The 18,371-nt window shown below is 41.1% G+C and overlaps 1 protein-coding gene and 1 non-coding gene across 4 annotated transcripts in view; one reads left to right on the forward strand and one right to left on the reverse strand.

Moving 5' to 3' along the window:
* The window catches only part of STX11 (syntaxin 11), a 56,550-nt gene extending 51,057 nt beyond the window's left edge, over positions 1 to 5,493 (forward strand). For all 3 annotated transcript variants that reach the window (XM_069598616.1, XM_069598617.1, XM_069598618.1), the window contains one exon: positions 3,877 to 5,493. In XM_069598616.1, coding sequence (XP_069454717.1) covers positions 3,882 to 4,745 — 864 coding nt within the window. In that variant the 5' untranslated portion in view covers positions 3,877 to 3,881 and the 3' untranslated portion in view covers positions 4,746 to 5,493. The remainder of the gene's footprint in view (positions 1 to 3,876) is intronic.
* Positions 5,494 to 8,875: 3,382 nt separating this feature from the next.
* TRNAW-CCA (transfer RNA tryptophan (anticodon CCA)) lies at positions 8,876 to 8,948 on the reverse strand. The gene has a single exon. It is a non-coding gene; the product is annotated as a tRNA-Trp (tRNA).
* Positions 8,949 to 18,371: the final 9,423 nt, after the last annotated feature.

The raw sequence follows: 18,371 nt of genomic DNA on the forward strand, positions 1-18,371 counted from the left end.
ACTAGCCAACTCATGTACTTAATGCATACATCTTAAAGGAGTTAGCCTTTTAAACAAATACTTATGGTTTTGTGGGGTTTTATCTAATTGATGAATCTACAGGACATTATAAAAATGTTGGAAAATAGAGAAGAGCACAAGGAAGTAATTAAAGTGATTTATAATTCCACAATTTGAAGAAAACTACATTTTGATGTGTATGATTCAAGTCTTTATTTCAAGACGTTTGCATGACAGCCCTGCTCATTCTCTTCCCTTTACAGATTTTTTTCTACCTAAAATGATATTTATGCTTTTCATCCCATTAGATAGCCTTCTAAACTCTGTGATCATGTAGCCGTCACTATCTCGTTTTTGCACCTTTAAATTATTTTTGAATTCCTGTGAAAACTATGGTGATGAAAATATTTACAACGATGAGCTTCATATAACTCTGAATATATGCTTAGAATAAATGTACCTAAAACAAATACACATTTTAAAAGCTTTTAATACACAGTATTCACCTGCCCTTCTACAACAGTTTTTATCCATTTGCCCTCCTACAAGCATTTTTTTCAGAGTTCCCAGAATTCTCTTTTAAATTATTATTATTATTTTGGCCACAGCCTGTGGCATGCAGGATCTTAGTTCTCCAACCAAAGATTGAACCCAAGCCCCCTGTACTGGGAGTTCAAATCTCAACCACTGGATTGCCAGGGAAGTCCCTAAATTATTATTTTTTAAAATTCTTGCCAGTTTGGTGACCAAAAAAAATTTCAGTGGCTTACCTTGCATTTCCTTGTTTTGATAGTGAAGTCCCTCATGCCTCACTTTTTTACACCTGCTGGAAATAATTGAAGGTAGTGATTAAGTGGGGTCACTCTAGAGCTGGACTAGTCAATTACTGGTGACCTTGGGTATATTCCTTCGTCTCCCTAAACTCACCAACTCTGATAATGACAATACCTACTTCATGAAGTCCGTATGGAGATTAAAGACAGTATCACATGAGAAGTGCTTAGAACATGCTTACTGGCATTACAATAAGTACCTGATACCTACTAACTATTTCCATGTTCTCTGGCACCTATATTTCTTCTTATATGAATTGCCTTTTCGTTGTCTTTGCTAGGGCAAGTGGTTTTTCTGGTTTGGTTTTTTTTTTTTTTTTTTGGTTTGGAGGGGCAAGCGTTTTTAATATAGTAAGTATGTTAACTCATTATCTAGTATATATTGCAATCCCCTAACCCCCACCAACTTGTGCTTTGTCTTTAACTTTTATTCAAAATGAGGAAATATTTAGGTATCAGGCAATTCAGGCCAGGGAAGGCATAGTTTTGGTCCAGCCTGGTTCTTTTTTCTGCCTCTCAACTTCTTGGAGTGCTTCTTGGAGTCACTTTCCCCTCAGTGAGAAGGTCTGGTATTGACCTTTGTCATCAGAAAGCAGAAATGGCATTTTAAGCAGGGTAACTTGTTGTATTAAAAATCACCACCATGGAATAAAACTTTGCTTGATTTATGTAACTAATAATCATGGCAGATGGGAATCCATGGTTAATATTTCACCATTTTCCATTTATCACTGAATCCAAGTTGTCAGCATTCCATTAGTGGTGTTGTGAAGTTAATTACTTCAACTTGAGGGAAGCTTTTGAGATCAAGATCCCTGATAGATTGAGTAGCCATTAAATGCTACTACTTCTCTCCTGTTTCCTGCAAATTATATAATAGAAAGAAATCTTTCTAGCCACAAAATCTTGTATAAAAGGGAAAAATGTTCATTATTTTGGCATATATACAGTATTAATAATGAAAGTTTTTCACTTCACTGGAAAAAATATGGACACAGAGAACATTATTTTGCCTTGCTAAACAGGGAATTGATCAGAACCACCCTTATAAAAGCATGGAAATTCTGCTTTAGCTGCCAACTTATATTTCAAAAAGCTATTAAAAATGGGCAAATATTGCTGCTGTGTGATGGGTATATGGGAGTGTGTTATATTATTGCTAGTAGGCTTGCATACGATTGAAATTTTCCATATAAAACTTATTTTTAAAAGTAGTTTTGTTAACAATATTTACCACTAGAGATATAGGGAAAAATTGAACGTCTTTTACTTCTGATTCTTCCTCTGGCTTTTGCCATGTGATTCCCGCATAGATAAATATCTTCTTTCTGCTCACCCCTCCTACTTATTAAAATCACATCAGTCAGTCAGTGAAATTTACTCAGTCATGTCCGACTCTATGTTCCACGGACTGAACTCTCCAGGCCAGAATACTGGAGTGCATATCCTTTCCCTTCTCCAGAGGATCTTCTCAACCCGGGATGGAACCAGTTCTCCCTCATTGCAGACGGATCGTTACCAGCTGAGCCACACTTAACTATTTCCTGATCTCTTTTACTCAATATCGTTCATTAGCTTGTATTTTGGGATTTTCCCAAAAAATATTTTTAAGCACTGAGTCTCAAACAAACACTCAAATTAAAGTATGTATTGGTGATATTGGGCATAAGAGCAAGGAAATTTCAACTTCCAAATTTTATATTTCCTTATTAGATTTTCATTGTTGTTCATTTTGTTGTTTTACTTTAAGCAGGTTCAATTTTTATGTTTTTTAAGATAAAAAACTAAACCATGATTTATATCATTGAAAAATTGTTATGATATACAAGACTGAAGATGCTCACCAGTGCTTAAATAGACACAGAATAGACAACACTTAGAGTTGGTCTCAGAGCTTATAAATTGACTATTCTTATTTAACAATCTTTTCTTTTTTTGCTTCTTATTGGCCTTTATTTTTCTGCAAGTAGACTGAGGCTATCTGAGTGCTTGAACTTTGATATGTAAAGCAATATTTTCAGATGATGGATACTACATATGGTATAAGTTTAAATCAACAGCTAACAACAATAAATAGTGGTAAATAAAAACTGTTAGATGTCTCAACAGTAAATAGTAAAATACAGAAATTATTCTTAAAAAATAAAAAAATGCAGAAAAAGATCCAAAAAATATTCTGAAAGTCAAGGAAGAAATTTTTCATTAATGTGTCAGTGTATTTTTTTATAAGTATGTATTTTACTTATTTAACAATCTTTATCTTTGCTAAGGGCATCTCAGGCGGCACTGGTGGTAAAGAACCCACCTGTCAATGCAGGAGACATGAGATGTGGGCTCAATCCATGGGTCAGGAAGATCGCCTGGAAAAAGGCATGGCAACCCCCTCCAGTATGCTTGCCTGGAGAATCCTATGGACAGAGGGGGCTGGTGGGCCACAGTCCATAGGGTCGCAGAGTCCCACACGATTCAAGTGAATTAGCAAGCACGCTGGCACACATACATATATATAGGGCTTCCCTAGTGGCTCAGTGGTAAAGATTCTACCTGACAATGCAGGAGATGCCGGTTCATATCTCCCTGGGTGGGGAGGATGCCCTGGAGGAGGAAATGGCAACCTACTCTAGTACTCTTGCCTGGGAAATCCCATGGACAGAGAAGCCTGGCAGGCAATGACTTAGGGGCTAAAACAAGGAAGAATGAAGTGGCTGGGCCAAAGCGGGAAAGACCCTCAGCTGTGGATGTGTCTGGTGGTGAAAGTAAAGTCCCATGCTGTAAAGAAGAATGTTCCATAAGAACTGCAGATAGCTACAAGCTATAAAACACAAAGGTGCTGTGACTTCCAGTCCCATCAGCCCTTCACTCATAAGCCAAATGTCGTGAACCGTATAGCTCCTGTAGTGCATTTGTTACCTACACCCAGGAATAAAGAATTGAGAGTGATGAGCAGTGAGCAGAACATTTCTCTATTTTAATCTTTAATTCTCTCAATGCAAATATTTTGACTCTCGCTAGAGGAATTTAACCTCCATGTTTCCATTTGCAGGCAAAATGAAGGACCGACTAGGAGAACTCGTGGAGTTAACCAAGCAGTTTGACCAGCAGTTCCCGGACGACGACGATGATTTTGACTCGCCTCACGAGGACATCGTGTTCGAGACCGACCACATCCTGGAATCCTTGTACCGAGACATCCAAGACCTGCAGGAGGAAAACCAACACCTGATTGCCGACGTGAGGCGGCTGGGAAAGCAGAACACCCGCTTCCTCACGTCCATGCGGCGCCTCAGCAGCATCAAGCGGGACACCAACTCGATCGGCAAGGACATCAAGGCCCGGGGCGAGAGCATTAACCGCAAGCTGGGCGCCATGAAGGCGCTGAGCGAGCAGGCGGAAGTCCAGCACGGCGCGCACTCGGCCGTGGCGCGCATCGCGCGTGCGCAGTACAGCGCGCTCGCCCGCACCTTCCAGGCCGCCATGCACGAGTACAACTGCGCCGAGATGAAGCAACGCGAGAACTGCAAGATCCGCATCCAGCGCCAGCTGGAGATCATGGGTAAGGACGTGTCGGGCGACCAGATCGAGGACATGTTCGAACAGGGCAAGTGGGACGTGTTCTCCGAGAACCTGCTGGCCGACGTGAAGGGCGCGCGGGCGGCTCTCAACGAGATAGAGAGTCGCCACCGGGAGCTGCTGCAGCTGGAGGGCCGCATCCGCGACCTGCACGACCTCTTTCTGCAGATGGCCCTGCTCGTGGAGCAGCAGGCGGACACCCTGGACGTCATCGAGTTCAACGTGCAGAAGGCCGTCGAATACACCGGGCAGGCCAAGGTGCAGGTGCGCAAGGCTGTGCAGTACAAGAAGAAGAACCCCTGCCGGACGATCTGCTGTTTCTGCTGCCCCTGCCTCAACTAGCAAGTGACCCTGGGCCGCCACACCTCCATCCCCGAGCTGGAAGGACGGGGAAACGCTCTGGGGGTAGATTTTGAGGCCATCTGTCCTGGGGTGAATTGCGCTAATCACTATGGACCTGAGCCCTTAGAGAAAGAAAACAAAAAAACCAAACACGAGGTGCAAGAATTCCAGCCCATCTGGTACTTGGAACAAGGGTGGATCCCACCCGCTGATTCTTCAGTCACGACAGATGCCAGCTGAAGTTTTCTGAGGTCATTTAAAGGGCACATAGCACCCTTGCCTCTTAAAGGAAGCCAAATAAGGAACTGACGTTGTGACTTAACTCTACAGTATATGTCCAAGGCATGTTTGTACAAGAACCTCTAGCCGGAAGTCAATTCTGGATCGGCTCAAAGTATGAACTTGTCATCAAAATTCCAGTTCGTTTACCTTATCCTGAAAGTACCTCGGTTCTGTACCTTTTTGAGTGAAACTGACCTTGGGAAAAACTGCACATCTTCCATTTCTGAGGCTTCCTCTGGTTTATGCTATGCGATCCCCATCTGAATGTATATCTTCTGCTCACGTCCTCTACTTACTAAAATCACATTTAACATTTATTATTTCCTTACCTCTTTACTTTCATTATGTTCCATCAGAATACATTATGGGATTTTTTTTTCCCCAAAGTATTTTGAGCACTCAATATTGAACAAGCACTCAAATTGAAGTATGTATATCACATTATATATTTTTTCATAAATAAAAATAATTTAAAATTTATCTTTTTACTTGATAATTATGAATACACTTATATGTAAATGTAAAGTACCAATATTTACTAATGTATGTACATAATGACCAGTTGGTTTAGCTTTACCTTTGTAAATATGATATATAAATATCAAGAAAAACATTTTTACTGTATTGATGTTGGTTTGCTTGTTTTGAGTTTATCTTGCTCCTGTCTGCATCTCCATAGTTCAGTTTGGATCAAAACCACCCAAGTTTGTTTTGAGTTGTTTGATTATGGTGGTAAAGAACAGATATCAAATGCTGAAAATGCATACAGAGTTAGAAAAAAAAAAAAAAGGTCTGAGAAATAATTACTTTTCTTTTACTGTGACCCATTCCTTTCATGGATTGAAATGTAGTAATTTAAAACAGGGATTCCCTGGTCTGCCTGCAATGTGCGAGACCTGCGTTCTATCCCTGGGTTGGGAAGGTCCCCTGGAGAAGGAAATGGCAACCCACTCCAGTATTCTTGCCTGGAGAATCCCATGGATGGAGGAGCCTGGTGGGCTACAGTCCATGGGGTCGCAAAGAGTCAGATACGACTGAGCGAATAGTCTTGTTTTTCAAGTTAAATAAACATTACATTTTAAGCGTGCTTTTTATGTATTTGTGTCCTGACCATTTAAATCTTTGTCTAACTTTTCACTTATTGTTCTAAAACTTCTTCTACCACCTTGTTTGAGGCTGCAACTGGTGAATGGACCTCTGAATGGGGGAGGGGGGAATGAAAAAATTCACACAGGGATGTGTTGCTTTCTCTCCTGAGTTATTAGTAATAGTTTAGCAAAATCATCCTGTTTTGGAGATTTGGTTTCATTTGCAAACTTTGTAATATCCTTACCTACACTCACCATGTTTCCTGTCTTTTTTATGAATCAACTCTGAACTCTTTCTACTTATTGTTTAATAGATGAGAGGGTTTATTCAATGGTCATTATTCTCAGGTGCTTCAGACAGTGAAATTTTAAAAGAAGTAGAAAGAATATCTGAACTCTTTGGAACTCACTAACTAATCTGCTTATGACCATGAAATCTAGCCCTGCTCCTAATTTTAATTTCATGGTTAATATAAGAATTGTGGAAACCAAGTCCCACTGGATTCTTCTTAGACTTCTCCCAATTCTTTCTCAGCTAATTCCAGGGATGATATGTTTCACCTTTGACCTAATTCCCTTTCTCTAAAAAAGAAAAAGTTCACACAGCTCCATTACTAAGTCTTCCATGGTAGTGAAGAGATACTGGGAATACAGGACATGGGCTATTACTAGTTTCCATAAGAGAGAATACTTCCTGAGTTTACCCCATAATGCATTTTCTTTGTTTGGAACCATTCATGAAAGTCAAGGAGTTTGCTGGTTCTGTGTATTTTTAAATTTTTTACATTGTAAAGTTAGGTAAAAATTTCACTTTAATATACTCAGAGATTTGTGAACTGTTGCTTATTGAAAAGGCAAGAATTTCTCTTCTTGCTATTCAGTAACTATCCAACTGTGGCACAGCAGAAAAGAACACAGATTCAGGACCACACTCTCTGGGTTTAAATCATGACTTTGCCACATACCAGCCATATGACTTGTGCCTGTTTGCTCATCTGTAAAAAAGGATATGATAGAACCCACCTCCTAAAGTTGTTGGAAGAAGTAAATGACTAAATATGTAAGGGTACTTAGGATAGTGCCTGGCACATGCTAAGTACTATATTCATTATTGTTATTGCATAACTTTCTTGTAGACTGATAGAGCTGCTATTAATTAATAGCTATCATCACTTCATGGGAAATAGATGGGGAAACAGTGGAAACAGTGTCAGACTTTATTTTGGGGGGCTCCAAAATCACTGCAGATGGTGATTGCAGCCATGAAATTAAAAGATGCTTGCTCCTTGGAAGAAAAGTTATGACCAACCTAGATAGCATATTCAAAAGCAGAGACATTACTTTGCCGAATAAGGTCCGCCTAGTCAAGGCTATGGTTTTTCCCGTGGTCATGTATGGATGTGAGAGTTAGACTGTGAAGAAGGCTGAGCGCCGAAGAATTGATGCTTTTGAACTGTGGTGTTGGAGAAGACTCTTGAGAGTCCCTTGGACTGCAAGGAGATCCAACCAGTCCATTCTGAAGGAGATCAGTCCTGGGATTTCTTTGAAAGGAATGATGTTAAAGCTGAAACTCCAGTACTTTGGCTACCTCATGCAAAGAGTTGACTCATTGGAAAAGACTCTGATGCTGGGAGGGATTGGGGGCAGGAGGAGAAGGGGACAACAGAGGATGAGATGGCTGGATGGCATCACTGACTCGATGGATGAGAGTCTGAGTGAACTCCGGGAGTTGGTGATGGACAGGGAGGCCTGGCATGCTGCGATTCATGGGGTCACAAAGAGTCGGACACGACCGAGCGACTGAACTGAACTAATTTACTTCTGAGGAAAAATACATGCTTATAAGGGCTTCTCTGGTGGCTCAGACGGTAAAGAATCTGCCTTCAATACAGGAGACCTGAATTCAATCCCTGGGTTGGGAAGATCCCCTAGATAAAGGAATGGCTACCCACTCCAATATTCTTGCCTGGAGAATTCCATGTACAGAGGAGCCTGGTGGACTACAAACCATGGGGTCATGAAGAGTTGGACACAACTAAGCAAATAACACTTAAACTTCCATTCTTCTGTTAATAATCTTTAATAAAATAGAAGAAACCAAGACCTTATCCTTTTTGAAAATTAAGGTTTAAATTTTTTTTTTTACAATGAAAGAGCTGTTTTCACAGTGGCATTTCATGCCTTCTTATATTCAAGTATGTTAGGAAGATGAAATAAGATGTTCCACTCAAAAAAAGTTAAGCAGGAAGCAGCTGTTCTGCTCCATGTGACAAGTGCTTTCCCCTGATCCTTCCAAGCTATGAGTCAGAAAGTCCCAGAAGTTCAGCTGTGGAGGCCGGGTCACCATAGACCAAAGACTCTTCCCATATCCCACCCTATTTTCTGAAAGTCCTTCCTGGCTCCGACTGCCCTGCCTTGGGGTGGGTGAAATGCTGGCTTTTTCCTTAAGAAAGGGGGCTCCAATGCCACAAACGGGTGGTGAGAGTGGGGTTTACCTCATCCTGTGATGCTCACTTGATAACCTCTGAAAGTTGCCCGTGGGTAAGAAGCAGACTTTGAGGCAAACCTGGAAACTTCATGCACTAGGTCACTTAGGTACAAAATGAAAGAACCAATCACAAAGAACAATAGATCCTTCAGGGGCTGAAGGCAAAATCTTTTAAAGCTATTTTTTAAAAACCCTTTTCATTTAAAACATTTGGCTGCACCAGGCCTTAGTTGCAGCACACAGGCTCTTTAGTGGCAGCACACAGGATCTAATTCCCTGACCAGGGATTGAACCCGGGCCCCCTGCATTTGGAGTGCAAAGTCTTGGCCACTGGACCATCAGGGAAGTCCCTTAAAGCTATTTTTTTTTAACTTCTATATTTTATTTTTTAAAATTAGAGGCTAATTACAATATTATGATGGTTTTTGTCATACATCAACATGAATCAGTCATAGGTATACATATGGCCTCTCCCTCTTGAACTTACCTTCCATTGCCCTTCCGATTCCACCCCGCTAGGTTGTCATAGCACTGGCTTTGGGTTCCCTGCAACATATACTGGACTTCCACTGGCTATCAGTTTTACATATGGTAATGTATAGGTTTCCGTGCTATTCTCTCATATCATCCCACCTTCTTCTTCCCCCCACCATGCCCCACCCCTGCCAGCTTAAAGCTATTTTAACACATGAAATGACTCCTAACTAGCCAAAAGCCACAGACTTTAGGTGGTGACAACTCCAGAAATGTAAATAATAGGAAAGATGCTCACCTTGGATGCATCAGTATCCAGGATAAAAAAAAGTTAGAATTTTTAAAAAGCTGATCAATAATATTAAAATATTTGAACTGTGACATCACAAGAGTTAGTTTATAGTCTTTCAAGATAACAACTTGGAAAGAGAATAGGGTTCTTCTTGTGTCAATGCTTTATATATACTTAAAAACAGTTCCAATGCTTTGTAGTTAAATGTCACATGCAAAGATTTTTCAGGCTCTACAGTATAAACTTGCTATCTTGACAGGCAACTACTGAATATTGTGCATAGCTTAAAGATAATAAAATAGGGTACCAGTAGTCTTGGTTTCTCTGTATAAATTCTGCCATTCTACTTTCTATTAATACTTTCTATTAATACCCTTCAAAATATGAAAGGTAAATATTAATCGATAAAATGAGAACCTAATGCATAGCAGAGGAAACTCCACTCAGTGATCTGTGGTGCCCTAAATGGAAAGGAAATCCAAAAAAGGGGGATATATGTATATGTATGTCTGATACACTTTGTTGTACAGCAGAAACTAACACAGCAGTGTTGCCGTAAGCAACTCTACTCCAATTTAAAAAAATATGTAAGGTATCTCAAACTGCAGCATGCAAGTCTCTCGTTTGTAATCAAGGTGATAGTTTGAAACATGCACTTATAATCAGAATAACAGTTGACTTACTTTTGATAGCAGAATTAAAAATTATTGGAATTAATAAAATAGGACTATTAGAAATGGAACATAAATAGGATCTAGAATATAACTGCACCATCATATAAAAATTGAGCATCTTTTTTAGCAACATATGTTATGAAGAATGAACAAGATGTCTTTATACACATAACAATGTGCTATGTGTAGTCGCTCAGTCATGTCCGACTCTTTGGGACCCCATGGGCTGTAACCCACCAGGCTCCTCTGTTCATGGGATTCTCCAGGCAAGAATACTCGAGTGGGTTTCTATACCCTCCTCCAGGGGATGTTCCCAGCCCAGGGATAGAACCCAGGTCTCCCACATTGCAGGTGGATTCTTTACCATCTGAGCCATCAGGAAAGCCTATTACAATATCTGTTGGCATAACACTTTTTTTGGCTGTGCACCTGGGGGGGGGTTATCAATTCCCCAATCAGGGATCAAACACAGGCCCAAGCAGTGAAAGCCCAGAATCCTAACCACTAGGCCACCAGGAAACTTCCCCTATAAAATGCTTTGATTTCATTATTTTCATGACAATTCTGTGAAGTAATATTACCTTCTCATTTTTTTTAAGTGGAAACTAAGAAGCAGTCCTGTGCTGGGTGCTGGGCCCAGAGTAGGGGCAGTGTCCTGGGAGCAGGGGTAGGTCTTGCTGAGAGGAAGACAGACAAGACTGGAGAAAAAGCTACTTGGGGAGAAGCAGATCATCCAAGAGAATGGTCAGTCCAAAAGACTTCATGGAGAGAGAATGAAAGTCTGTCTCAGGGACTGAAGTCAGCAGAATTGGGGTCAAATTGGGACCAGGAAGACTCTGTACCTTTAATAAGGTGGGCTGCAAAGAAAGCTATAAAACTGTTTTAAATTTCAGTTCTAAGAAGGGATTTTTTTTTCTTTTTTATTCTTTCAGCCAAACAAAGATTATTTTCAAAATTGTGCACAAGGGCTTCCCTGGTAGTCCAGGGATTAAAAATCCACCTGCCAATGCAGGGACATAGATTCACTCCCTGTCCAGGAAGATTCCACATGCTGCGGAGCCACTAAGTTCACTCGCCACAACTACTGAGCCCAGGTGCTGCAACTGCTGAAGCCTGCACGCTGGGGCCCAAGCTCCCCCCAAAGAGGAGCCATTCAATGAGAAGCCCACGCACCACAATTAGAGAGTAGCTCCTGCTCGCTGCAACTAGATAAAAGCCTTCACAGCAACAAAGACCCAGCACAGCCAAAAGTAAATAAAATACATAAAAATTATTTTTAAATAGTGGACAAAATATGTTGGCTCAGGTTTCAGCTATCCACATTCCTCTCTCATATGGCATCTAGTGGGGGTCATTTACACAAGACACTAGTGTAAAAATCTGGTCATAAAAGGCTGTGTTTCAGGGCAGTGGCTTTGGGCATCAGTCCTAGACTGTCCGCAGTCACTGAGGTCTTTTTATGAGGCGGCCCTGAGATGCGTCAGTCCATTTTCCTAAGTGTGTCAGGCTACATCCACATCCCAGTACAGATTCCTTAGGGATCCATAATACTTGTCCAGTACAAAAATGTTCAACTGCAGGCGAATTGAGCAGAGAAATAACTGGCAAGGCCATTCCTTCTCCTGCAGGAGTTGAAGATCAAGGAGAGACCGGAGGACCCCAAACTGCCCATCCTTTGAGTTGTGAGCTTTTCTGGGCTATGAGGCCTCACTCTCCGCCTTTGGAAACCATCCTGGCAGAACTTCTGTTAATGTTCTCCCAGCTGCCAGCAGCTGGTGCTCCAACACTTTCAAAAGACAGGTTGGGACCAAATCAAGGAAAGACTCTCCAGCGGGTAGAGAGGATACAGGAGGAATGTCACCCCTAGATAAAAAGCCTGCACGTGAGAAAACAGGAATTTCTCTTGCAGTGAGGCATGTTTAACTAGTTCATTCTTTCGCCCTGCCCTGTGGTTTACCCTGTCTAAAAGCACCCTTAAAAGGGAACAGATGAGGTTACAGAGCCTCTCTTTCGCGATTTTCATCGCACTTGGTCAGCCGGTTTACGGAGGAAACCTGTCAAACAAGAAATGTTACTGGGTGGCAAGATGTTAAAACAGGCACCAGGGTAGGAGAAAGTAACACCCTCACCGAACTGAAACAAAGTGCCTGTTCTCTCAATGCTGGGACTCCTCAGTAGGGGAGCTTCTTGGGTTTGGCACACTGCCTTGGGTCTTATCAATACCTGAATAACTTTGCACCAAGTGTTCATTTCCAAAAAGAAACCACAGCTTTATTAGCAAAAGTTGCGTCCCTTCTCACTGATAAGAATTTCAGTGTTATATTAAATATGACTGGCAGAGCACACCGGGGAATATAAAAACGGTGACGAGAAATCCTTTCCTTCTTGATAAGAGACAAGAGGCTTAAAATCAATATGTTTGGAAGGAATGGTGTGAATGGTGTGAATGAATTTGATATTCAAAATAGGAAGAAGGAAGGATGACCTGTTCTTAAAGTCAGAAAGCAAGATAACCCTGGACACCCTATAGGGAGGAGGATCAGGGGATATGAAGTGGAAAGAAGTTGAAAGGGGAAGATGAAAATACAAACGTAGACTTTTCAGTGAATTAACCTGATTGATTTTCATCTGTGTGCTAAGAAATAGAAATTGTGACCAAACGACTTACTTGGCTGATGTGTCAACAGTGACAATGGTTTCAACTAGAAGTTGGTAGGTTGTCTTCTTTGTTTCTCCTCTGTGTATGCCCTGTGAGTATAATTTGGTTAAATTACGTACTATAACATTCTAGAATATAATTTTGTTTGGACCTAACCTAAATTCAGTGTAGTAAGTGGGTTGAAAATTTTGGAAATTTTGCTTAACACCTAAAGGCTTGTATAAATTTCTGATAACTCAGAGTCTTTATACTCACTTGCATATTAATTTCTCTTCCTTTCACATTTTTTATAAAACAAAAATGAAAAAACTGTGCATCAAAGTTTGATAAAATATGATTGTCACTACTCTCTTTGTCTTACTATTACATTTTTCTTTAACAATAAATAAAACTGGGAGAGGCTGATGCTATTAATTCCATTTAGTCTATTGTTTCTTCACCTGGTCTGCTTTATTCAGAAGAAAATTTATATGTATGTATATATGTAATAAAATGTATAATATATACATATATATATTTCCCTTTTCAAAATTTTTGCAACATTTAAAAACAAAATAGATACTACAGTTTACACCTTAAACAGTAACTCCTGGGATTAAAGGTACATCATGTAGCAACTGAACAACTGAATTACCTTCTTTAAAAATATTGCTAAAATAAAACAAAACAAAAGGAAATATTCACGCATTCAGATATATATTACCATTTCCTCTGATTTATTTGACTGGAAAAAGAGGCTGTGATCTGCCAGTGTCCACATGCTCTTGTGGGCTTAGTTGACAGTGTTTGCCTTCTCCATAGCTACGCTACACAACTAAATTATCAAATGAGTAAGGCAACTAAGAATAAAGGGGGAGGGAAGTGACTGCTCCTCAGTGCTTGGCAGCATAAAAACACAGAGGTACCACTTTTATTTTTCAGAGTAGTGGGTCAAATGAGTGTGCCTACACACTGTCATGGGAAATGGCCAAGGGAGTGTACCCTTGACTCTCTCCTCTCTGTACCTTCTTTGTAGATGACCTCATTCATCCCATGGCTTCACTGCCTTATGGTGATAATTCTCAAACCTTTGTGGGGAGAAGACTGCTCACTGATGACCCCAGCATCTGTCTCGAGTTTGCCTGACAAGGAGGAAGCATACAGTTTTAAGTGCACTCAAGGTGTCCTTGCGCAATCAGCATGAGTGGGCCACCTCCCTGAGCAGGTGGCCCCCAAATTAGACTCTTTTCCTTCTAGTTGCAAGACCGCTCTTATGCTCACATTTGGAAAATACTGCTTTTGAGTAGCAAGGGTGAGCTCATAATGACTGCACTGGGTCCTGCCCAAGGATATCCTAGGATCACTAGACATGACACCATGGCATCTCCCTCCTGCCAGCCTGTGGTTCTGCCTGCACCATGGGACACTCAGACGTTTGCCTGAGCCGTTCACTCAATAATCTGTATCTTAAGCCTGGACTTGTCGCCTGAACTGCAGACTTTTATATCCTACTGTCTACTTGAATTCCCTTCCTGAATGTCCCAAGATTTCTCAAACTCAACTCTTTCTTCCTCCTCTGATGGACCTCCTTCAGTTAATGGAATCATCACCCTCCCAGATATCTAGAGGCAAAACATCAGAATTGCTTTCATTCAATTCTGTCCCCTCTGTCCACAACCAAAAAAGAAATTAAAGAATTGCTGTTTATACTTTTTGAAAAAATATGAATATTTGTGGGTTATTATGTGGTTAATGTGGGCTTCCCTGGTGCCTCAGTCTGTAAAGAATCTGCCTACAATGTGGGAGACATTTGATCCCAATGTTTGATCCCTGGGTTGGGAAGATCTCCTGGAAGAGGGCATGGCAAACCACTCCAGTATTCTTGCCTGGAGAATCCCCATGGCCAGAGGAGCCTGGTGGGCTGCATTTCATAGGGCTGCAAAGAGTTGGACATGACTGAGCGACTAACCACACACACACGTGGCTAATTTAATCCAAAATGCACACGAGATAGTTGAACTATAAAAGCAGCTACAATTTTCTGTCTGGATTTTTCTAAGTGACGCAACAAGAAAGTTTCACATTTCAGGAATTGCATTTTGATTTACATTTAAGTTTATATAGAGGCTTCCCTGGCTGCTTAGAAAGTAAAGAATCTGCCTGTAATGCAGGAGACCCCGGGTTCCACCCCTGGGTTGAGGAATCCCCTGGAGAAGGGGATAGCAACCCACTCCAGTATTCTTGTCTGGAGAATTCCATGGACAAAGGAGTCTGGTGGGTTACAGTCTCTGGGGTCACAAAGAGTTACACAAGACTGATTGACTAACACTTTAAGTTTATATAACCATCAATGTGGTTGTTCATTCAATAACTGTCTATTAAGTGCAGAGCTGATATTACTTAATTCTGGTCTAAACTTGCATACCTATTTCTTTCAAATACATAAGTTGCCTAGCACCAGCTTCTTGCAGATCTGTCATCCCAGCATAACTTTTAATAGCTTCTCCTTTCACTTTCACAAGTGTCTGAGTGTGTATGATAAATTGTATGGTCACCCAACATATATCTGATATATAATTTGGGTGTCCCTTTGTATGACATTTTCTTAGTTCACTGTGCCCTTTAATATCTAGCCAATATAGTCTGAGTCCCCATTGTGAGTAGCTGCAGGAAGACTCTACTCTTTGTTAGATTTTCCCTCTCCTTGTTGTAACACCATGGGGACAGAGGATATGGCCTTTCTCACTGCCACTTCCTGAGGCTGTGTTTCCTACTTGCTAAAAACAGAAAGTAAAATAAAAACCCCTTAAAAAATCAAGTATAATCATGCAAAGAAGAGAGAAAATTAAGAAAAACTAAAATGTTAAGTTCAACATTCAGAAAACCAAGGTCATGGCATCTGGTTCCATCACTTCATGAGAAATAGATGGGGAAACAGTGTCAGACTTTATTTTGGGGGGCTCCAAAATCACTGCAGATGGTGACTGCAGCCATGAAATTCAAAGACGCTTAATCCTTGGAAGCAAAGTTATGACCAACCTAGATAGCATATTAATAAGCAGAGACATTACTTTGCCAACAAAGGTCTGTCTAGTCAAGGCTACGGTTTTTCCAGTAGTCATGTATGGATGTGAGAGTTGGACTGTGAAGAAAGCTGAGTGCCGAAGAATTGATGCTTTGGAACTGTGGTGTTGGAGAAGACTCTTGAGAGTCCCTTGGACTGCAAGGAGATCCAACCAGTCCATTCTGAAGGAGATCAGTCCTGGGTGTTCATTGGAAGGACTGATGCTAAAGCTGAAACTCCAATACTTTGGCCACCTCATGCGAAGAGTTGACTCACTGGAAAAGACTCTGATGCTGGGAGGGATTGGGGGCAGGAGGAGAAGGGGACAACAGAGGATGAGATGGCTGGATGGCATCACCGACTCAATGGACATGGGTTTGGGTGAACTCTGGGAGTTGGTGATGGACAGGAAGGCCTGGCGTGCTGCGATTCATGGGGTAGCAAAGAGTGGGACACGACTGAGCAACTGAACTGAACCGAACTGAAAATGTTAAAATCCAAATACAGGTTAAAATAGGAATATCATGAAAAGTGAACTATAGCAAGATAAAATAACTAGATTTAACTATAAAATAAAAATTAAAAGCTAAATAAAATAAAATAAAAGCATAAATATAGATTAAGAAAAAAATCTAAACTAAGACTAAATATAACTTCAATCAGATATAAAAGTAATAATACTTTTAAAGGAAATGCAAATAAAGGTAAAAATAAGGAAAATAAGATAGAAGCATAACACTTAAATAATAAAGAACCAAAATATAAATGGGACACATCCCTGGTGGTCTGGTGGTTAAGACTCTGAGCTCCCAATACAGGGGATTCAGGTTCGACCCCTGGTCAAAGAACTAGCTCCAACCAAAGATCCTGTGTGCCACAACTAAGACCCAGCACAGTCAAATAAATAAATAAATAGTGTAAAGTGTTCCTCACAGTAAAGTGATCTGAAGACACTGCTCCAAAAAACAAAATTTGTCTTTGATAAAACTGGAAAACAAAAGACGAGGGGGAAGGAAGGAGAGAAGGGAGTAAACAGCCCTGTTGAAAGCAGGCTAAAAGTCCTTTGCAAAATTCCCAGTGGGCTTCTCTGTAGTTGAGTCTCGAATTGCTGGGAGGCAGAGGGCACCAGGCAACACAAACCTCCTTCCCCTGTCTGTCCCTTGTCTCATGTCCCAGCAACCTTGCATCCCTTGGTGATACCTCTAGCCCTTAGCTTTCTGAAAGAACCTCATCACAATTTCAGCAGAGTCAGAGCAGGTTGGCCTCACACTTGCTCAGTCACCAACACTGTTCTTTGGAACCCAGAAGAAAAGCACACCGAGGTAGCTAAAAGTGCCTGGGAAGTATTTGGTAATCCCCACTGTAAGCAAACAGAATGCTTCTCTTTCTCACCTTCAGATGAAAAAATATGTCCTGGTGTTAATGCTGTTTAGTGATAATGTTATTCAGTCTGGTTCTTGGTCTCTTTGATCAATAGAAATTGGTAACAGGCCAGACAAGAAATTCATGCAGTTTTATTGGGACTTGGGCTGCAGCTCAAGGGAGTGAAAGCAAATAATAGATTTCATTGCTTGCTCCCTTGGCAGCGTGAGGTTGTCCCTTAAATGGGGTGAGGGTAGGGCCAGATTTAGGCGTTGGGAGAGGGGTGGCTTAGGTGGTCTCCCCACCCCCTTGTGGTGCTGTGTGCAGGGATCATGGGAAGTAACCTGCTTTAGCTCCTGACACCTCAGAAGTGGCAGTTGGGTTTTTGATCTTATCAAACCAACTGTCTGTTATTTTTAGTCCTTTACAGTTTGTATCCTGTTACTCGAGGAGATGTCTGTCCAGGCACAAGCACTGCAGCAAAGGGTCCCAGATCCCAGGTGCCAGCCTGTCATGATAATATTCTAAAAATCTATGATATGGTCATATTTCTTCATTATAGAGATTATGAAGGGGTTTAAAGGAAGCTGGAAGTTGAAGTGTTTAACTGATGTTGAAATAAAAGGGTGTTAGAATGAAGTCAGGAAATCAGAGATTTTGGGGAAGGTGAAAGTGAAGATTCTATCAAAGGCAAGACACAGCTAGAGAGAAGGCAGCTTCGGGGCCCTACACAGTAATTTATATATTTATTTAAATAACAGAAAGATAGCAAGTGCATTCACAGGAGACAGCCTCACTTAGGGGAAAAAAGATAAATGATAAGACATCATGCCAGTAATGGGGAATCAGTCAAGGATGGATTCTTGACCTTGGAGGAATACTTCATGTACTCTACATGTACTGTCTGAGCCCTTAGGAACGTTTTGGCAGAAACTCTATGGTGAAAATAGTGCTACTATATGAATGCATATATGTGGAATCTAGGAAGATGGTACTGATGAAGATGGTACTATCTACAGGGCAGCAGTGGAGACATAGACAACAAACTTATGGACACAGTGGGGGATAGGGGAGGTGGGGAGAACTGAGAGAGTAGCATGCAAACTCATACATTACCATATGTAAAATAGATAGCCAGTAGGAATTTGCTGTGAGACACAGGGAGCTCAAACCTGGGCTCCGTGACAACCTAGAGGGGTGGGATGGGGTGGAAGGTGGGAGGGGATTCATGAGGGAGGGAACATATCTATACCTATGTCTGATT

The sequence above is a fragment of the Ovis canadensis genome, chromosome 8, assembly GCF_042477335.2.
Source record: "Ovis canadensis isolate MfBH-ARS-UI-01 breed Bighorn chromosome 8, ARS-UI_OviCan_v2, whole genome shotgun sequence".
Lineage (NCBI taxonomy): Eukaryota > Metazoa > Chordata > Mammalia > Artiodactyla > Bovidae > Ovis > Ovis canadensis.